This window comes from Rhynchophorus ferrugineus, unplaced genomic scaffold (assembly GCF_030347505.1).
Source record: "Rhynchophorus ferrugineus isolate W39M unplaced genomic scaffold, kcgeb_rfMv2 rfM9, whole genome shotgun sequence".
Lineage (NCBI taxonomy): Eukaryota > Metazoa > Arthropoda > Insecta > Coleoptera > Curculionidae > Rhynchophorus > Rhynchophorus ferrugineus.
In genome coordinates, this window is record NW_027472588.1 from 29,930,274 (window position 1) to 29,953,708 (window position 23,435).

General features: G+C 31.9%; 1 protein-coding gene and 1 long non-coding RNA gene across 5 annotated transcripts in view; one reads left to right on the top strand and one right to left on the bottom strand.

Moving 5' to 3' along the window:
• Nucleotides 1-18,275, top strand: part of Rgl (Ral guanine nucleotide dissociation stimulator-like) — a 73,137-nt gene extending 54,862 nt beyond the window's left edge. For 2 of the 4 annotated variants that reach the window (XM_076414391.1, XM_076414389.1), the window contains exons 2-12: nucleotides 11,203-11,316; nucleotides 13,841-14,103; nucleotides 14,165-14,320; nucleotides 14,541-14,688; nucleotides 14,752-14,879; nucleotides 14,934-15,229; nucleotides 15,545-15,765; nucleotides 15,823-15,965; nucleotides 16,044-16,356; nucleotides 16,411-16,579; nucleotides 16,686-18,275. In XM_076414391.1, the coding sequence (XP_076270506.1) occupies nucleotides 11,203-11,316; nucleotides 13,841-14,103; nucleotides 14,165-14,320; nucleotides 14,541-14,688; nucleotides 14,752-14,879; nucleotides 14,934-15,229; nucleotides 15,545-15,765; nucleotides 15,823-15,965; nucleotides 16,044-16,356; nucleotides 16,411-16,579; nucleotides 16,686-16,822 (2,088 nt within the window). In that variant the 3' untranslated portion in view covers nucleotides 16,823-18,275. The remainder of the gene's footprint in view (nucleotides 1-11,202; nucleotides 11,317-13,840; nucleotides 14,104-14,164; nucleotides 14,321-14,540; nucleotides 14,689-14,751; nucleotides 14,880-14,933; nucleotides 15,230-15,544; nucleotides 15,766-15,822; nucleotides 15,966-16,043; nucleotides 16,357-16,410; nucleotides 16,580-16,685) is intronic. The other 2 variants (XM_076414392.1, XM_076414390.1) reach the window with 1 other exon arrangement.
• Nucleotides 18,276-18,353: 78 nt separating this feature from the next.
• LOC143202706 (uncharacterized) overlaps nucleotides 18,354-23,435 on the bottom strand; it is a 140,991-nt gene continuing 135,909 nt past the window's right edge. The window contains exon 3 of the long non-coding RNA XR_013007215.1: nucleotides 18,354-18,484. This is a non-coding gene — a long non-coding RNA (uncharacterized LOC143202706). The remainder of the gene's footprint in view (nucleotides 18,485-23,435) is intronic.

Here is a 23,435-nt window from a genome sequence, read left to right on the forward strand (position 1 = left end):
CTTTCCGGTTGATTCAGTGTTGTTATCTCCAATGGCTAAGATAGCAGTGTCATCTGCAATTGTAGCAACCACTTTTTTGTTGAATATAGGCAAGTGCCGAGTGTACAGCAGATAAAGTACTCGTCCCATTACTCTGTCCTTGTGACACACCTGCTTGTATTTTTCCCAAGTTAGAATAGGTATCTTCTTGTTTGATTTTGAAGTATCGGTCAATTACTCTAAAAAAACGATGGCCAGTAAGAAGCATTTTAATCTTATTCTTTAAACCCTCATGCCTAACTTTATCGAAAGCTACAACATCTAAAGATGTTGCAGGACAAACTTAATTTTCTTCTACTGATTTTTCTATGACATTGATTATTCTATATATATATATATATATATATATATATATATATATATATATATATATATATATATATATATATACATATATAATAATCAATACGAATAAAACCGTGATGTTCGTTCAAAAGTTCAAAACCCTATTTTTTTGTTGTCATAAAAAATACTGTAATAAATCTGTAAATAAAAATGTTGGTATAGGAGTCTATTTTTTTATGGCCATTCTTATAATAATATCAACAAAATTACTAGTTTCTTATTAATTGTCCCTTATTTTGAGTTAACGGTTTTAGTCATTGATTTTATACTGAATCTTTGAAATATGGGTTTAAAAAATTACTAGTTTAGAGTTCAGTGTACTTTGCGACGTTCATGTAATAGTTACAGTAATTTATAAACGCATAAAATGGAAAATGGAAAGAGATATCTCTTGAACAGTGAAGTGCTATTTATATTTTGAACCGGGAAGATTATATTCTAAGCGCCAAGTTGCAGAAAAGGTCGGATTAGTCCAAATATCAGATTTTTAGATCTAATCTCTTGTTTTTGTGCATCGATCAAAAAGCTAACGGGCTTCAGAAGCGTACATTATGCATACTGTTAACATACACTACATAGTGGTGTTTGTGATGTTATGGTAAAATAATAAGCCTGGCCGTACGATTAAAGTTGAAAATTAAATGAATTAAGAAGGCAATCTAAGTATACTTAGGAAAAATACGGTTCCTTCTAGAGTGAATCTAATTGATCGAAATTTTGTTTTCCAACAAGACAATGACCTTAACATTTGTCGAAATTAAGCCAGGGGTTTTTAGAGCACAAATGAAACAATTAAAATTTGCAAATAATGAAATGGATAACACAATCGCCAGATCTTTAATTCCCATTGAATTGGTATGGGATGAACTTACGAGAACAGAACTTGTGGGAATACATACAAGTAAATAGACCCCAAATACTTAAAATTTGTGAAAAAGTAAATAAAAATAAGGATAAATAATAACTTATCTGTTTTATTGTCGTTTTTTAGATTACCTTATTGTTTACAAACTTTTGAACGATATATATTTTGTGGAGACATTACAAAGTGTCAAAATTAAACTTACTTACGCTTACAAAACTCACAACGTAATAAAAACAGCTGCATATTGTTTTCTTGTTGTCATAGAACGTATTGTAACAATTTATTTATTTTTCCACACTTACAATGTTGGAATAGAATTTGTGAAAGAATTTTGTAATTCAACAATTGCTAGGCAACAGTAAAACAAAATAGGTTGTATTAATGCCTGTGATAGAGAGATTTTTGAAAATATCGACAGATTAAGCTGAATCGATGAATCGATCCGACTATTTTAAAAACGTTTTTCGAACATTTCTGCCCTGAACAGTAATTATATTTTATGCATGCACAGGCGAGTGGCAAAACGTGTCGTCTGTAACACAGTCTGCGAAGGAAATTAATCTATGTGAGATAATATCGGATTTAAAGACAATTCTTCTTTCCTTCCACGGATAGCCCGCAATATGTTAGTAAAATTGCTATATACTGACACTGCTGACCCAAAAAATATAAAAATTATTGTATAAAATAAGTAAGGAATACTTGAGCTTGTGGTTAAACGTGAAAAGAAGTCCAAAAATGATGAATGTACTGATAATGCAAACATTTCTTAGTAGCAGGGAAAATACAAAATTATGAACGATGAATTTTCGCTTATATGGAATTATATTACAGAAGGAAAAAAATGACTAGCTGGAATCGTGAAAATAGCTGGGTGTATTAAACAGTACCAATTTTCATATAATTATTCATATAATTTCATATAATTATAGATTATTGAAAAACAAATATGTGCAAAAACATAGTTGAGTGTTACAGTATTGAAATTACTTTGTTCATTTCTCAGATTTCGGTCAGATTAGTAGCTAAATAAGACAATCATTTAGAGCGTTTTTTTACTCTATTCCTTAGGCGTTCCGATCTGAAGGGAGAAGTAAATGGCCACTTTGATTTTAATGGTTTAACAAATAAATGTTGTAATGAGGATAGCTTGAGGACCAGGCCTAAGAGTCACTTGAGTTTGGTCACTTTTTTGGGAGTTGATAAGTAGATAATTGAGCTCAGCTCCAAGTTTATGTAAAGAAAACACGATTAATACATGCTGTGTTGGAGTTGTACGCTTTCACTTGTCAGTTGATATGAGTTATGTACTTTTTACTTTAGTATTTAGAACTTTAGTTTAAATTAGTCTAATTTAATTTTAATTCGGACTTTGGTCAACTATGTGCTCTCCGTGACAGGGGATCCAGACAAATACATTTTTTATACCTAGCGCGGATAGAGGAAAAAGGTTAAAGGTCTGGGAGGTTAATAAATCGCAGACAGCTACCCTTTATTAGTTTTAGAGCCATCTAGCTTGGTTGAAGGTGTCTGAGCACTTTAATTCTATCATCCCGACCATTTTCAGTTTCTATTATAAGTATTAAGTATTGAAAAACAATATCTTTTTAACTTTAGCCACAAAATAAACCAAATAAAGGTTTCTTAATAATAACAAATAAAATGCATCAAAACCAAATAACAAATATAGAAGTTGAAATATATTTAGTTTAAAATAAGTTACTATTTAAAACACAGAATGTACTGATTTATATATAAAATATAGATAAATATAAATATAGATAAAATATAGAATAAACCTGGAAAATTTGGAATTATAATTGGTTTAGTACTCAATGTTTAGATAAAAGGAATTAATATTAATATTGGTATTATTTAAATGTCGAAATATTAACAAAACCGTCAGTGGCAATCATTAATATTCGGTGTTAGTAACAGTATTTTTCCAAAATGGAAAATATTTATTTGTTTTAACCATCTATTTAAATATTAATAAGTAGCCATATTGATAAACACTTTCAAGGACTAACTTTCTTCATATTATTTTGAAAGAATACGATAAATGCGTCTCATATAATCCAAAACAAAAAATACTAAATGTACTTTTTTACGTTAGACTTATCTGGTTGTTTTGCAGCATAATATAGCAGTCATAATATTTCGTTTTATTTCTTGAAGATAGTTTTAACTTCTGTCATTCAAATGGTTAATGCAGTGCAGTTTTTGGTCATTAATTTTTGTAGTCTTGGGGACGTAGTTTCCGAAATTCATTCTGGCATTAAGAACAGTTGAAAGTTTGTCTCTAATACAATGTAACATTTTTTTATCACAAAAAATTTATATTAAGCACTAAAAATGTGAGTTGTCGAGCGTTGTTGTAATGGTCAACACCTTTCCCATCAATGATCAGTGCTAGCGTCTTTTTTAATCACGGGCTTCAATCGCTTTAGTTCTTGTCAGAAGAGAGTGATGATTTGACCAGATTCGAGCAGTTCATGATGAACATTGTATTCCAATCCTTTTCCAAACACTTGACATAACCTTTTTTGGTGCCAATGCAGATTTTGTAAACCGTTTGTGAAACTTTTTCGTCCATTATTTTCACTTGTTTTATAAATAATTGATAAAGTCTGAAAGGCATGTAAAGGGCTGAATACTGCTTTCGTTCGTTATTTAATTCCATAACAATGTAGGAAGAGAAAATATACCTATTTCGATATTTTTTCACGTCCCATCTTCTGGCAAATACTCATTATCATAAACACCACACAAATTTCGAAGAGCTTGCACAACATTCTTCTCGTAAGTAGAAGTGAACAAGTAAAGTACAACGAAAGCTAAATCATTATTTTTAAAGTGACATAAAGTAAATGTACGCTACCTTTATATCTAAAATGTTTTTTGTACAGATCTTTCAAATGGGCTCTATATATTGTACATACGCCATCAAAATGTTTAATGTATTACCTGCCGCAATTTTAAAATTCGTTTTAGAATCAGACAAATATGTTCCTTTTCATTTTATTCTAGTTAAAATGAGACACAACGCTGTTTGATTAGTTCGAAAACATAAACGAATGAGCCTGTCAAAGTCGTCCGGTTTTCAGACATATAGCGATAGTGATAAGATGTCAAAAGTCTAACCTATAAATTATTGTGGCTGTATAATTAACTGTAGTTTTTAGATGTACTATAATTTACGTACGTAATAACATTTTTGTTCAATTATTTTATTTAGATTAGAATCTTGTTGTATGTCAAAGCCAAACTGAACTTAAACTGAGCGTCAAAATGGTGATGTCACAAATTTGGATGACGTATGTACAAAATAACTTTGAATAGACTATACTATGAGTTTATCGATTTCAAGATCGATTCTAGAGATATACGATTTTGAAAGCATCTATCAGGAAAAGTCAAAATAACTTTTCTGCAACCTCTACCTTTCATACACTTTTAAAATTCTATTTTAAAATCCGATAGGAACTGGTCGACTTTATAAAATGTTAATTGTTCCGTTTTTAAACTATTTTACATATTGCAGTTTTATATTAATAATTGCATACATTATTTATTAGCAAATGGTATTGTTCTTTTTATATTCAAGTAGTTTGTGAATAACCTTGCATTAAACATTTGTTAATTCAAAGTTTTAATAAATATATTAATAGCAAAACAACTTATCGTATATGTTTGGTGATATATTAACCATTACATAACCAAAATGAATATATACAGTACTAAAACAGTAAAATTTTCTTTATATCGATATATTTGACATATATCGCCCAAATTATGACAAATGTCAAAATTTCATTAAAATTTAACTTAAATAAAATTTTGAACAATGTTATATTCCATGCCTAATGGCATCCATGTGTTTTTATCGTACTGCAGGTTTGTGCTCAGTTGTTTATATTATTGTCACTCGTCTGTTATAATTGTTTTGTTGCTTCTTCACTTCTCGTCTCCACTAGCAATTATCGTCAGCAAATCAGCAAATATAGCCATATTTTTCATATGTGGTATATAACATATATAAAGTAGGTAAAGAATTGTCCCAATACACTTAGGAGTATAAGAGTTTAGTGTGTTGCTTTCGAAATATTTTCTGAAACCTCTTATGCAAATCTTATCAAAAGCTACGGCTACATCTACGCAGGCGTACTTTTCTGGCAAGAATTTTGTTTGATGGGTTAAACTGCCGCCCAATTTCTTCATCCCTTTCCTTGTTGCCATTAAAGGCATTGCAGTATCTGTATTTAGCCAATTGCGGTTCTCTGTTTATAAATTTTTAAGTGTTTGAAGTTTTTTGTAATGGTGGTGTGCGACCAACTGTAACATTGAAAAATGAAAATGTTAAAGTTTAATTTAATTACATACTGCCAATATAATATATTATCGTTATAATTAAATATATTATTATATAATATTATTAGTTGTTAATAATATTTTATAGAATTTAAATATAGTATTGAAGTATGGAGAGTCGTTCGATATCATTACGCAACCAAAAAAAAAATGTTTTTAAATAATTAATAGATATTTGGAGTTATTTCTACAAAAACTCCAACTCCCAAAGTCCAACCCGGACTATCGATATTATGTTTGTGATAATATGTCAACATCCCCCCATAACGCCAATCCCTAATAAATCACCAATTAACTAAAAATCCCCTCCAGATAGTGTGAAATATGCATTCATATTTTTTAAAATTACATTATTCATAAAAATACACCAACTATATATCTACGGCGTCTGATTTATTGAATAGCAAACTAAATATAAAGGGTAAATAGACTCTCATATGTTATATGTAGAAATAAAATACAAATACATATATTTAGTATGTCTTGTGGTGACTGGCACGTTGAAACGGTACAAAAAACCTTTTGTTTAAGTAAATTTCGTTGTCGTATTTTCCGGTGGATACGCGTCGTCCATGTTAAGCTCATTGAAGACGAAACGAACCATTGTTGAAAGTTTCCGAAGCGTGGACTAGGCGATCGGACCCTTCGTCGGTGGCCGAAGGCCATCCAGTATACCGAGAATTGATGATTCGGGTGTTCGCACGAGCGTCCTAACCCGTCGTTAAAGGAAAATAATAAAAAATAGAAAATAATGACAGGAAAACGATTGTTTTATGGCTTGGTTGAATCGCGTTACGTTTGAAATGATGGATGTTAAGAATAGTTGGTTGTTTTTTTATTAAAAAATACTAGACATATTTACAGTAAAGGTTAGTCAATAGGAACTTGAGATGATGCTTATTATATTTGTTGCGAATTTTTTCCTCTGAAATGTAAATGAGAGAAACTTGCAAAGTTAAAACAACTTTATTTAAAATAACCTTAATTTATAATTAAGAAATAGACGGATATAATAAATGGTTAATGACGACAATCTTCACACTGTCAAGTGGCACCAACTGTGCGTTTCCTCGACTTCTTGAGTTTCGGTCTTCATCCAGTAATCCTTGCAATTTCGCGTCTTCAAACTTTTTCAGTCTCCCAGAACATTCTTTGTCTTGCAAATCGAAATCACCACTTTTGAAATTTCGAAACCACGCCTCACATGTTTTTAAGGTTAGAGCATAAATCTATGACGGTGTTACTTTCGACAATTTATAACATGTATAGCTCTGAAACTTGATCAGTAGAATACATGATATTTGTGTCAAATTATAACGACATCTGTTAGAAAAACTGATATGCTTGGAAGTGATGGGAATAATAGCATTAGTAAATTTGATAATTTTTGCAAAATGTTTCTGTAAAGAGGGCAGTGATCAACCACAAGCATCAAAAATGTAGTTAGAATTAGTTAGTTTCCTAAACGATACGTGCGTATACAATATACCACAAGTTTGTGCTTATCAGGGCCTAGTAAAAAGATTGTTTTCTTTAGCTGTTTGTATGATAGTACATACAAAAATGTAGTGTTCATGAAATGAAATTCTTCTTTTATTGATTAATAGGTCTAGCTGGATTAGCTCTGTTCGATTTACATAACATAAAACCTGTATTTTGTATTTTAATTAAAGAAAATCATTACATTAGCCACTATGAAATCCAATAGTTAACTTAAAATATAAAATACATTGTTATACCAAGTGAAACAGTGCTACAGAACAGAACTTATTATTAGATTGCATGTATTCTTATCATTTTTTCACTGTAGAAAGGCATTTATTACCTATTATCATAATTTTCCGCACAATTTTCCCAATTTTTCTGTCAACCTGATCATAGTGTGGTGTTGAAACAGTCATGTTGGTTTGACAGTGATACAATCAGATCTATTTTTGCACTTCCTCGACTTTTTGAGACCATGTGTAGATATCTGTTGTAACAGTTTCATTTGGTTTTAGTATCTGCTAATACATTACACCTTGCTGATCCCATTGATTAATAGCCATGAATATTCCACTTTAGTGTTGACGTGGATTGTTCTCCTAGACTAGCCCATGACATTTCGCACTTGGGATTCTCGTAATATATTCGCCTTTCATCGACAGTCTCAATGTCATAGAAAACTCGTCTTCTTTGCCTGGAAAACAATAAAACTTCGATGTTGAAACGGTTTGAAATGGGATCTTCAAGCAATTTTAGCTATTTAGCTATTTACTAGTAGTTATTTTTTTTCCCTTTGGCATTTTCCCATCCCATGTAAACGCCTGGAAATACTCGTTTACTCAATGTCTAAAACTGTCTCAAAGTTCTTTGTCATTGACATAAAAATTACCACTTTTAAATCGTTGACACCAAAAGCGGCTGTTGGAAACTAGTTTCTAAAAATATTTGATGGGTTTCGGCACCAGACTACCTCAGATTAAACAACAAAAATAATGAATGTCGAATATACAATTTTGAGCGTTTCATGAATAGCGTCTGTTTATATTGAATAACTTAATAATAATTAATGGTTGGGAAACTATTATTTTATGTAGAGAAATATCAAAGCCACCGAATTTGATAGTTAGGTTAGGTTGTTTACATTGATAATTTGCATTGGATTTTCACATAATAAATATCGCTGATCAAATCACATGAAAGCACCTAATAATTTTAATTTCACATTGACATTATTTTAAAACATTAAGTAATAAGACATTTTAAAATAACTGAATAATGATACACTAGGTATATAATTTTTATTGAGATTTTTCAGCAAATATAATTTTCAAATGGATATACTTTCTATCTTGGATATATTGTTCTCTATTTGCTAGAATCTTGACACATCTCACATCCCTCATCTAACATATGAATACAGTAGCGAAAAAAGGGCGGGCTTGCAGGCTGTGGGGCGACAAAGTCGTCCACCATTATGTGCATATCATATAGCGTTTTAAGTTGTTTGTTTACTAACGCTTGTTATATTAACTGGAACAAATAGCAATCAGATAGGGCAAAGTCTAGATATTATGCTATACTGAAATATCGATAAGTTCAAAAGAGTGTTTTGAGTGTCAGTAAGTGATTTGTTCAGTTTGTTTAAATGTTGTCTATAGCTTTTCGCAGTTACTGTCTGAGCAGTTTCTAGATTTCTTAATCAAGCATCCTCTTTATGATACATAAGATGTCACAAGATAATAAATAAAGAGTACGAGCCCAATCAACCTTCCAAGTTTTTGATTCTTTAGAGACTGTCAAAGATGCAACTAACTACTAAAATCAGAATCACTTTTTCAAAAAGTTTGCCCCAATATCATTGTATCAAGCGTTTCATAGGACACCACACTTGGAACACTATAAATTGATTTCGGTGTTTTGGAGATATTTTTGCCTTATTGGAATTTGTATAAAATGTAGTTCCAAATGAACTTTTTTGAGTTGTCATCGTAAACTCTGCCTGCCCGATAAGAAATGTAACTCGGATAGACCGTTCAATATTCTTAAAACTTGGGTCCTACCTTTCAAATTTCGCACAAAAGCCTGAAAAAAAAAAACTCAAAAAAATTTTCAAACCATACGCCTAATAGTATTACATTAATATCAATGAAAAAAATTGTATTAATGCAAAATATTTCTTGCCAATCTAATTAACAAAAATTTAATGCAAAATAATTTTTATAAAATATACTATCTCTCATTTTAACTGTGTATGCTACTATATCGCCATCTGACAGACCTAATTTCAATTTTTAGCGCGATTAGATGTGTGTAAATACCTATATATAGTTAATGAGCCAATTTTGCATGTAGCTTTGTATTTTCTGTTAATATCCTGGTATACTTTTCCCTTTTTTTGGAGAAACAATTTGGTAATTTTTATATTCATGTCCAAATATAGTTTTCTGGAATACTACGTTACCAACTAAAATAACTGATAGATGGCGGTCGTAACTGAATTGTTGTTAAAATAAACTGTCAAGAATTTTTTTAAGGAAACAGCTTATAGAAAGGGAATGTATATTCAGGAATAGATGTGATTATGATTAATATTGGAAAGTGTCAGATTTGATAACCATCCTAGTCACGCCAATAATCAGGCTGGCTAACACCACATATCTTCTAGGATGGTTTCTAAGTTAGTCACTCGCCAGTTGATAGGTCCAGTTCGAATAATTCATAGTTGATAAAAAGGTGACTCTACAATTGAATAAACAAAAGAGGAAATCATTCGTTCTGAAAATAAATTTGTTTAATTTATGGGACTTATAATGTATAATTGTTTATAGACAAAAAGCTATAATATGTTTATTTTGTAAAAATATATGCTTTGTTAAACAAACCAATAATTAATTCTTAAAATAATACGGCAACAATTTTAACTTTATTTAAAAAAAAATTATTATCTAGTTTTTCCGAACGTAATACATTTACTATTAAAAGATAACAATAATTCACCGAATTACTCAATAGTAAATAATTTGACAGTTATTTTTGTCATCGCTTTCCATCCTTATCATATAACATTTCGTGTCGTTGTAACAAATCGATTTGGCACGTTTCGGTATCTTCTATCGCATTGCTATTGTTTAAATTGACTAAGCAGACGCCGGCAAGGAAGCGGTATCAGACACAGTGTTGATTTTCCTGCACGTAAATGGGAATTGCGGAGTCTATCGACGAGGCTTCGTATACTCAAGGTCACGACGATGTTCCGCAGGACACGACTCTGACGCAAATACTGGTATAAAGGACGTTTTATCGCAAACCACCTGTTTACCACCAGTTGCCCTGATTTACCGTTATTACAGCCTTTTTATTTTCCACGACAATCCCGGACAGAGGATGGTTTATTGTTTAATCTCGAAACAACCACAACCAATCGGATGTAATTGTTTAAGGAGTAAAATATTTTAGAGCATTGATATCGGTCAAATCAAATTCTAAAGAAATAATGTCTTTTGAATAAGAACTATTGAAATCCTTGGGGGTTTTTAAGTTTCGTACTTTTTCCCTCTATTACATGTGCATATTTGTTCGATAATAATATATTTTTATTGTTAAATAAACAACGATTAGATATAATCTCTAGTGATATTAAACTGTTAAGTACTTTCGGAACTGGGAACACTCAATATGACTTGATTATGTTTTTTAGAAATATAATTTCCGTGAAAAAATTATCGATCTACTAAAAATATACTTAACATTAAAAAAATTTTTCGCTATTCGGTAACTTGAGGTGTTACGTCGTTAGTTGCGTTTCTACGTTGCTAATTACATTAACAATATGAGGCTATTGTGCTAATCAAGCGGTTGATAAGATGATAATCAACGAGGTAACATGAATTAGGCGCTGATTGAGGAGTGATTCATGGACGCGGTTGGGAATGTTTTAGTACTTGTCACTCTTGTCAGTCGATCCTCGTTATGCGCTGTATAACGTTGCGGGAAGCGACGTTCGTTTGTTTTTGCGACGATATTGTGAGTGTCTCTTTGAATGATAACATCACCGCACTCTGTGTCGACTGTTTTACTTTATGTTCTTTTTTTCTTAGCAGCCCACATGGCGGCTCTGGGGCGAAGAAAAGGCAGATGGCGCCCTCTACACGGTCTACCTCAAAAAAGTTCGATATCATCGGCCTACCAGAAGCCTTTCCTCCTCACATTCTGTAAGTATTTGTTTGTCTCGCATACATGATCATTAAAAAATAGAAAATGATAATTCATAAGAATATTGATGTATAAAACATATGACTTATTTACATATCTGTAAAATATTTAAAACTAATATCAATTCGTTTTATACTTTAAATGCCATCGCAGTTTTAATCGTTATAGCTACTGTACTTACTACAGTTGTTTTGTTATATTCCATGAAATTCCAATCTAAATAATAATCTTCCAAAATAAATTTTAATAGTTTTGATATTTGATGATATAAATATACAAAATTATGATAATAATTATAATAAAATTATACTGATATATATCAAAAAAATGATACTGATATATAAATGATTGATGCAAAATATTTATACTGTTTAACCCAGATCGAATTTTTTTTTACATTCTTGTATCCAGTTGTTTTATTTTTTTAAGGTTAATAATAAAGATGTAAAATGTAAATTAAATAAACAATAGTCTTATGTTGATATCCCACCAATGTGTCCAAAATAGAAATCCGCACATCAATAGAAAATATATTGAGTATATTCTACATTCGCTGATGTAGACTATTCTCCTTTCTCAATGAACATTGTTAAATAATGCATATTTTTTGCATTTTAATGCTAATCCTTGTATAGTTGAAATTCGAACGATACTTTGTTCATATCAGAAGGTTTTTCCGATTTATTTTTCGTTTAGTTGTATGTTACCTAAATGTTTACATTGCTTAGAACTGTGTTATATGATTAATTTTTCTTGCCCTTCGCCTTCGACCTAATATCATTATAAATAAAACTGAAAAAATCCGTCGATCTATATTATTTTAGTAATTACATATCAGAAGGGCTCATTTTATTGATAATTTTGTTACTTAATTCTATAGATTGTTTATAAACACCTTCGGAATATTTCACAGCGAAAATGGAAATGACGTTATTGATATATAATTTCCGATTAATTGGATCATTATCGTTCTATTGACAGATTAAATTTCATTACCGTTGGTCGATAATTAATTAATAATAGTTGCAGTTGCTGTTAATTATTACAAGGAAAAATATACTTTAAAATGTGACGGCTTGACCTGATCAGTAGTTTGGTTATCTTTGAATATTTTGTTTTATTTTACCGTAAATTATTCACATTCTTTGGTTTATTTTTGTCATGCTTACCTTTTAACTTCTATTTGCTGATTTTTATAATATTGGCATTTGTTTTGTTTACTAGCTGTCAATTGATCTTGTATTTAAATTGATGTCAAAGACTTCCACAAAGGTAAAATTGTAATCGATTTATTACTGCTTAATTGATTATATAAATTTTACCGATAGTCTGTTCAAAGTTATTTTGCACATACGTCATTTAAATTTGTGACATCAAAACGTCGTTTTGTTGCCGCAACTCAGAGTTTTATTTCAGTTTGGCTTTGACATACAACAAAATTCAATCTAAATAAAATAATTGAATAGAAATGTAATCAAATATAATTTATTTTAACATTATAGTACATCTCAAAACTACAGTTAATTATACAGCCACAATAATTTATAGGTTAGAGTTTTAACCTCTTATCATTAGTGCTTTCAAGAATTTTGCATACGTCTGACAACCAAACGACTTTAACAGGCTCATTCGTTACGTGTTCGAACTAATCAGACATGATTGTGTCTCTTTTTAACTAGAATAAAATGACAAGGAAAATATTGTCTGAATCTAAAACGAATTTAAACTTTGATTAGACTATATAGTTGCCGCACCAAATTTAAGTTTTCATATATTTTGAGTCTAACAACAAAATACTAATTTAAATAAAATAATGAAACATAAATAACGTTATAAAATATAAGTTATTCTAACATTATAGCATATATAATGCATAATATAGAAGGACTTAAACTGCAGTTAATTATACAGCCACAATAGTTTGTGGGTTAGAGTTGTTTTATTATATATATTTATATTGACATATGAGAAAGGTGTGACCAGTACCAACACAAGTCGAATTTTATAGATCGATTTGATTACATGTTTGGACGCATCAGGATTCATTCTGTCTCTCTTTAACTAGAGTAATGTTTATTAGTAAAATGAAAAAGAAAAATTATCCGAGTTTAGAAGAGGTTTTACGTTTTTATAAAATGAATTTGGCAATACGTTCGACGGTGTCGATGACGTGCATTGGTTGTTTTATTGAAAGTACTATAAGAAATATAACACTTTCAAATCCTAGAAAAAAAGTAGCAGATTCATTGTTTTATTTTCTGGTCTGCTTGAAGACTTTGCCTGATTAGTCTTTATTACTATAATTTTGTCTAAGAATGATATTCGGTTTTATTTTTTTGATACTTAATTATGATATTTAAGGTCCTGTAGATTTTTTTTTGTTTTCCAGATTTGACATATTTCGTCCACACTTAAAATTTAATTAATCCATACTTGACTATAGTTTTTTAAAAGTGTAACGAATTTTGCTTGATCTGTTTGTAGCTTCATAGTACCCAATACTAACTCACATTTGTAATTCAGGATTCAGATGACGAGATCTCGCATTTGGAATGGGAAACTGTTCGAGTTCGTTTTGTAAAAGCCGGTACATTAAAGAAACTAGTCGAAGCGCTGTCCACCGACGACGGAGAACTAGAAACCACCTACATCAACGTATTCCTGGCCACGTATCGCAGCTTCTCCACGGCCAAGGAGGTGCTGAAATTACTTCTAGAACGCTATGAGGAATTAAGCGAGGCCCCTCAAAATGGCCGTGGGGAAGACCAGTTGGAACAGCACAAAAAGTAAGTTTATTCGTTTCTCACCAATAGAGTTTACTAAAATTAATTGACTATTTAAATTTAGAACCCTTATTTCTGCTCTCCACGTCTGGCTTGATAGTTACCCAGAAGACTTTAAGGATCCACCTAATTACACTGCTCTTCGGATGTTGTTAAATTTCTGTGAAGATTATCTACCAAACACTGAGCTTGATGCCAAAGTACGACACAGACTAGATAGGTAAATTATGCTAATTTTTTAAACAATTGATACTTTTGTTAAATTAGATCAGTAATCTTCCATAGCATGGCTTCCATGACATCTAAAAGGAAACAAGAATTATTATAAATCTTTTAAATTTTATTTCCAACATCACTAAACATATTTTCTTTTCTAACATACACTCTTTGTGACATCTTATTTAGGTTATTATAATAATGATTCCGTCATATTCCTTCAGATATACCAGGGAAGCCCATGTGGATCCCCTTCTAGCTCCACCTCCTGCTTTCGCAATGAGATCCATTGCATCAGCTGGATGGAGAAGTTACAAGTTACCAGAGGTCCCAGTCAGACATTTTGCCGAGCAGCTTACTCGCATGGATGTGGTAATTAACACCTCATACATATTACTTTATTTTATATTGACTAACAATAAACCAATTGTTTAGGATTTATTTAAGAAACTAGTCCCTCATCAGTGCTTAGGCGCGGTGTGGTCTCGGAGAGACCGAAGTAGGTCCCACGAGGCTGCCACAGTCGTTGCCACTGTTAACCAGTTTAATGCAGTGTCTTTTAGGTAAAGTGATACTTGGTAACATGATACTTAATATTGAATCCGCACATATTTCAGAGTAATATCGTCAATTTTGGTAGAGCCATATTTACGAACCCATGATAGAGCATCACTTATTGTCTGTTGGATAGACATCGCTCAAGAATTAAGACTTATTAAAAATTTTAGTAGTTTAAAAGCCATCATAAGTGGCCTGCAGAGTAACCCGATTTATCGGCTACAAAAAACTTGGCAGGCTATCTCCAGGGAGAAAATAGAATTATTCGACGAATTGGCTAGGATATTTAGTGAGGACAATAATCAGTTAGCACAAAGGGAATTGCTGATGAAAGAAGGAACAGCTAAGTTTGCAGGTGAGTAATGCTCTTTTAAGTAACAATACTAACAATACTGAATACTGAGCTTCATGCCAAAGTACGACACAGACTAGTTAGATAAATGTTAATTATATAAACAACTGATATATTTGTTAAATTAGATCAGTAATCTTCCATAATATCTGAAAATAAACAAGAATTATTTGTGAACCAAACCAAGCAAATAAAATAAAATCTTTAAAATGTTATACCAGGGAAGTCCATGTGGATCCCCTTCTGGCTACCTCCTGCTTTCGCAATGAGATCTGTATAATATATTATATAATATATTTAATATATAATATATTTTAGATACGGTTGGTGAAAATGATAAGCAACTGCAGAAAATATTTCAAAAGCAAAACAATCACACAGCAAATATTTCTTTTGGAACGATACCTTATTTGGGGACGTTTTTGACTGATCTCACTATGATAGACACTGCCATTCCCGATATAATAGGCGATGGTTTAATCAATTTCGATAAGAGACGAAAAGAGTTTGAAGTCCTTGCCCAGATAAAATTGCTACAGGTTTTATTATACTTTAGAGTGTTTAAATGAATTATTAACTGAATATTTAATTCTTAGGGTGCCGCCAATGCTTACCATTTTGTCGAGGATTCATCTTTTGATAGATGGTTTGATTCGATACTGGTATTGGACGATCGTGAAGCCTATCAACTGAGCTGTCAGATTGAACCGCCTACTGGTGGGCCAAATAGAAAAGACAGGTAAATATTTCTGAAATAAGAAAATTTAATCGATAATCTCATTAAAAGTTATTGGATTTACAATTCTAATTTTCATAGGAATGTCAGGAAAACAACTCCAGGCCATCAGAAGAACGATTCAATCACCAGCACCAGTAGTAGCAATAGTTCGCAGTTTTACTGTGACGTGGATAGTATCCCAAGCTCGCCCCATAATAGTATCGATAGGAAACTGAGCCCTAGTCAAATGTCGAACTCTAGTAGTAATTCATCATTACCAAGCTTGGATGTCAGCTTAAATAGTTCGCACTCAGGTAGCGCCACCAACCGATTGCAAGTGCCTTCATTAAACAATTCAGGTACCTTAAGTAATCATTCTCAAAAATCGAGTCCGGATTTCTATATTATTAAAGTAAGTAAATCGACACTTTGAACTTCCCAGATGTTATGACGAATGGTCTTTCAGGTTACCTATGAAACAGATAACCTCGAGACGGAAGGCATAGTTTTGTATAAAAGCATAATGTTGAGCAATAACGAGAGGACACCACAAGTTATACGTAACGCTATGTACAAGCTAGGTTTAGAAGGAAATCCTGATCAATATACTCTTGCACAGGTTTTACCGGAAAAAGGTAACTTGCTAAAATAAAAGTTGGACAAATGATTAAACATAATACAATAGTGAATTTTACTAAATGCACTTTGCCACATAATGAAAATGATTATTGTTTTTTTTAGAAATGGTGATGCCTCCAAACGCTAACGTATACTATGCCGTTAATACAGCCCATAATCTTAATTTCATTCTAAGGCCCAAGAAGTCCAGTGAAGTTAATTCCACCGGAAAGCATTCGAAAGGCAAATCCAAGTCATAGCAAATGCTTACCTGGGATACATTCCTGTAAAGCGCTTCATCAAGGAACCGTATTCCACTGATGTATTTTTATAACGTTTTGTACCAATTTAGAGAAAAAAACTGAAACAAATAACAACTGTGATAAAACGATCATGCTCCCTAGATACTCGGTAATTCATCACTTTTTTTCTATTTATTTATAATTAGATTTTTGTTAAACAATTTAATTTTTAGAAACAATGTGTCATTTTGATGTTAATTGTCCAAAGAAAAGACAAGTGATAAGTTTATTAATTTGTTTTTATATCATTTGTCTTTTTTTGAGAGTTAGTTACAAAGTAAAATCTGTAAAGGAGTAATATGAGGTTGAATTAATGTCAATTCACAATCCCAAGAATGTTTCTAATCCATTCTTGGATTTATTATAAAATATAGTTAACAGAACTGAATATATATTGTACATTCAATATAAAGTCTCTCTGTATCTGAATAGCTTCTTAGTTATTGTCACAGTTAACGTGATTAGAAACTGGTATATAGTAGCAGTAAGTAATTTAAGTGTGTATAGGAAAACAAAATATTTTATTTATATATATACATATAAACTTGTGGTATTAATATTTTTAGAAGCTTTACTACTACTGGAATATTCTAAACCCATTAAAATGTATGATTGTTTTTAACCAAAGATAAATATCCCATTAATCTTTGTATCAGTTCCATCTATCTGTAAAGTAACACGAGGAAATGTCTTTGATTTGCTCAAATTTACAATTAACAGATCTGATATTTTGTATATCTGTTGGGTACAGATAATTTATTGCTGTGTAAGGAAAAATACTGTGTGTTTTATTTGTGGATTAGGTCACTGTATTTAATAATTTACCCTTAGTTTAGTGTAGATAAATGTTCTTTAATATAACTTTTGTAATAATTCAGCATTTCTTGTTGTACTTGTATTTTTCTAATAAAATTTTCTAACAGTTATAAATTCTCATTATTAAGAATTCATGTTCAGAATTTTTTTTTACATTCCTCAGTTGGGATTAGTAAGCTTTTCAACTAAAATTTTAGAAAATCTGGAATATTATTTTGAATATAGACCTGTGTATGTTTAATAGTTCTATATATATTGTAATTTTTTTTGGGAATGAAAGACAATAGAACACTAATTTTGTGTCAGCATAGGTATTTATGTATATCATCTAATAAATAAAATTTTAAATGTATGTATTAACTGAACTGAAGATATTTTTAGTTAGTGAAATTTAAATGTCATGCCAGTTTTGTACCAGTTTCATGAGTAGTTTAGACATTAAGGTATTTATTGTTTCCTGTTGATATATTAACTTTCTAAAATAAGCTGAATAATCTTTTATGTATATAATATTAACATAATTATTTAGTTCATATATTAGTAAAAAATAGCACAATTTTGTTGTGCCCTTTGTCAATAAATAATTTTGATAATACCTTGTTTATTTTCATTTCTGATAACCTAATAAATGGCGAAGGAAAAAAATGTTTTTTTTTCAAAAAGATGTTATTTCCTAAGTTTAACAAAAACAGTATCTCATCTTACCTTAGAGTAGTAAACATTTTACTTCTATAGGAACCCCTGTTTTAATATGTTTATTATGGTTTTTAATGGATGAGAAACTAGTTTGCATGATTTCCATTTCTGAAAAAAACAACAATTCTTATTAGTTACTAAAGCTTGCGTTATTATTGATTCGTTACACTTTAACATCTCTTTTACATATATATCTGGTATATCTGGGCTGAAATTAGTGCTTAAAATTACTTTCGAATCAAAGTTCTAGTTATTAAGCTTGGTGAGTGGTCAACTAAGAGAAAAGAAGACACTCGGTCTTAGGCTGTTTATTGGCATGATTATATTATAAGTTGGTTGTTCCTTGTTGGATTTTACATTGTTGTCTGTAGACAATAAATAAATTACATCCAAGCCCTGGGGGGATGAGAACTTGTGTCTAGCATAGCAATGCAGTTACCAAGTTGGCTCGTGTTATTATTATAATACAAATAGAATCAAGAAATGACTTGTTACTTTTTTTGGTACCACAGAAATAGATGTTGCAATTAAATGTTATTGATATACTAAATTTAAAACTTATTGATTTATTTGAATATTGGCTAACACTAATATATATAGCATTCTATATAAAATTATCTCTCAGTCTAGGTTTCACGCTACAGATGGCAGCAAGAGGAGTATAACGGAATAAAAACTATTTTTCGAGCTATAATTCTTCCAGTACTTTTTTATGTGATGAAATTTTAGAGATCAGTCGCTTTGAACTGTTGATTTAAAAAAAATTGATGGACATACATAATGGATGACGGCGGTTACTGGGGCGGGGGGGGCGAGCTGGATGCCAACGATGAAAAATAAATTGCCGGGATGACAAGGAGACCGCCGACGATCCTGGACGCGTCAGATACCGGATCGGACAGCCTTCGTTGCCCATTTCGAAGGATGAAATCGATCGGGGATGAAATATTTAGACCTTTTGCGCCGTTCGGTCGTCGGTGACAGCCACCTCCGTATCCGAGAAACTAGCGAAAAACCCCATTTCCGAATTTCAATTATTGAAAAACCACTATTTTGTTAATTGGGTTTTATTGACGCCGGACAACGCATATAACAAAAAGTCTAACTGACACGTCAAATTTGTCAGTCGACATTGTTAATTATTTGCTGATGGTAACGTTCTATAACGTTTCGAACTTTTAAGGCAGCGTGTATTTAATATATTTTGGTTCATATAAATTGATTTGGACTTATAATCAACTTTTTCTTATTGATGTCTTTATATATATGTATAATATTTGTATTTTTTTACAGAGCATGTCTTTGAGCTTCATATTATATTTAAAATGGAAATATTTTCGCTGCATTTTGTAATTTTGAACACCAAATAGCAAGCCTATGCAAGATTACAACTCATAATAGGGTCACTGTATTTTAGTTATCTCTGTGCTCTAAAACTCTCCATAACGGCTCAATTATGTTAAGGTCTGGCTATTGTGCTAACTAGGGAAGTTGTTTGATAATGTTCTGATGCTCCGCAAACCAAGACTGAACATTTATCTGTGTGACTGAGCGCATTATCATCTTGAGATGATATGACCATGAGATGCTCATCAGCAGTAATCCGGTCAGTGATCTGAATGAGAGGACCGTAATTATAACGGAACCCCGCATGTTTGATTGTAGGAAGCAGGCAGTCCGGATAGTGGGCCATTTTTAGGCCTATCCATACATAACCCGGCCGCTTGTAGGAAATAATGTAAATGACGATTTATCGGACCTTACCATAATCTTCCAATTATCAAGTGTTCAGGGTTTATAATTGTTGCACCAATTCTTTCGCGGTTCTTCCATTAATATTAGCCTTGTATTACTCGAGTGAGTGTTGAGTCGTGCTGTCACTTTTGCCGCGGTGTAGCCAAAATTATTTTAAATGTTCGTTGGTCTTTCAGTTAACTTTGGCTATCACCCACTAGTCCTCTTCGCTTCCAAAATATGATAACGAATTTATATTGTTCTTGCTGTCGACGTTCAGTGGCAATTAAGTGGTGATTTCAAACTTAATGAGTAGTCGTGCCTTGCTATTCGACTCTATAGAAAATTAAGGCAGGATCTATAGACCCTTAAGGACCCCTAAGGTTTTTAGGTCAGCTATGAGTCAACCAGCTCGACAGCTCTTTCTAAGACTTTTTACTTAATGGGAAAATTTTAAAACTTACGGTTAAGGTTTGGTGGTTTGGTGGAAAGTGTCAATATAAACAATTCTTAAACAGCACAACCTAATTGTTAAATTAGATTGATTTGAAGACATCTGCTGGCGAGGCCTATCAAATACTTTTAAAAAGTTAGGGTGATGCCGCTTTGTCATATCCCAATTGTCGCAAAACAATTGAATTGTTAGACTTTTTTCAAGAAGAAAACATAGCTCAAACTCTCGGAGAACTATCAGATAGCTTAGCAGTTGATGAATAAACTGTTGAGAAAGATTCATATAGAGGGAATATTGCTACCACCGAAATTGACTCAAAATGCTATATCTAAATTTTTGAGTATCAAGATTTGATCGCTTGCCACAAAAAAAACTGGTGATGAAAAGTATATCTATTACGACAGTTCCAAGTACAAAAAGTTATGGGTTATGGGAACTATCAACATCAGCACTGAAACGGATTCATAACCATTAGGAAATATAATTTTTACTGTGCATGTGATGGGATGTAGTGGAGATATTCAGAAATTGAAAAGATGTAGTGTATTACGAGCGGCTAAAACGGAATGAACCTGTTAGCGTAGATGGTTACCAAAGTCAATTAAGAAAGTAGAACGACATATTGTTGTAAAAACAAATTAAAACAATAGAGAGTATATACCAGAATGCTTACTAGACATACAGCCTTCTGATTACCATTTGTTCGGATTTATGCAGTAAGGCGTGGTTGGCACACCCAAATCGTAGATATCTACCGAACAATTAAGTAAATCGATGTCAACACCAGTCATACTGTTACATGATAACGCTCAACCCAAGTTGCTTGCGTGACTCAAATGATTCCTGATCACACACTTATGTGCAAAAATCCCAGTTTTTGTATCTTACTGTTAGCGATCCATGACACCTACTCTTTGACTGGAATGACCTGCTATTTATATCCTTGGCTTCAATTACGTAATGACGCATCTGGGAAATTGATGACATACTCGTTGGTACGTACATTTCTCTTTTAACACCATTGTTTATTCATTGTCATAGTATATTATTTACATTTACCTTGTAATTATTAATTAACAAATTGAACATGTCTTCAAGTCCCCTCTTTTACCAACGAGGGTTTATCTGGACTGGACCTACTGTTTAACGTGGGCTCCAAACCACGGTCCGCGGCATTAAGCTCACTGACTGACCAGTTACCAACTTAGAGACCATCCGAGAAGATATCCGATCTTATCCAGCTTGGTTACTGGCATGACTGCAATGGTTATTCCTTGTCGGATTTTCCACTGTGCCTCTAAAGACATTTACAATTACAATCACAAACATAAAGCCGCAGCAGGATTCGAACCTGCGACTATCGCAACAGCAGAAGGGCCATCCTGTCGCCTTTACAACTGCGATAACCACGCCGGCGATGAACTCTGAAGAAGACCTGTGCAAGCTGGAGGATAGACTATTTCCAATAATAATTACTTTTTCAATAACACTTACTTTGACCGATCTTGAAATGTTTGAATGACGATGAAATTTCGTATGAATATTATATAATTTTTCTTCTCTGATATTTGAGTTATGAGCTGAGTAGAGTCATTGGTTGGGAATTTCTATGTACATGTGTATGTGTATGTGTCTAAAAATGATTAATATCATGTACTTTATCTTATCTACATATGTATATGATCATGTGCGCAAGAAACTAATTGTCGAAAGTGGTTAATAGCGGTAAATTCTGTCAGAAAAGTGGAATCGAATAGAGTAAAATGGAATGTTAGACCGAATTAATCAGAAAGGGTTATCATTAATTAAGATCACTGGATTGTGTACAAATTGTCGATAGAGGTTAAAATCTATGAACTTTATGTGGAAATGCTTACATGAAATCTTTATTTCATTCACAGTTTCAACCAGATTTTGCTGCTTAGACATTGGAATGGTCAATGATCCATGAAGAAGCCAAAAAATTAGGTAGATTATTGGATGACTTCAAAAAAGAGCATCTTTTCCAGCTCAAATTCGTATGCTGTGTGAAAGATGGGGGAAACTCGTAACTAACAATGAAGAACGCTTTGAATAAAATATGTTGTCCAATTTCTGCGAATAAATATTCAAAAGTCACAAAAAAAGAAATGTATTGTGTATCTTATATTGATACTTATGATATATGATACGTATGTATAATATCAGTTATGTAAATTATGTAATTATACACATTACTTGCTAAATATGAATAACAGATGTTATTGAAAAAGCCTACGAAAGTAAGAAAGTATGCTCAGCTATATTTTTAGATGTAGCACAAGCCTTCGATAAGGTTTGGCATGAAGGCCTTGTTCATAAACTACAGAAAATACTGCCAAAATAACACACCGAACTATTAAAATCGTACATTACAATCATGTTTAGAGTCAAACAAGAAGAAGCTTACTCTACAATAAAAGAAGCTAAAGCAGGTGTACCACAAGGAAGTATACTGAGACCAATGCTTTATTTACTCTACACTTGTGATATACCACAATTGGAGAATATTACGATGGCTACATTTGCTGATGATATTGTGATTATAGCTGTCGGAGACAATAGTGAAGAAGCCTCACGAAAATTATTGCCTGCTGTAATATAAATAATTAATGTGACAATATAAATAATTGGACACAAGCTTGGAAAATATGAATTAATGAAAGCAAATCTGTATATGTGCAGTTCACCTATAAACAGACCGTACAAGCACCAATAACATTAAATAATACTATCATTCCATATAGCAACAGCGCTAAATATCTCGGAATGAATCTTGATACAAAACTTCGCTGGAAGGAATATATAAAGAAGAAAAGAAATAAACTGGAAATGAAATATAGGAAAATGTAC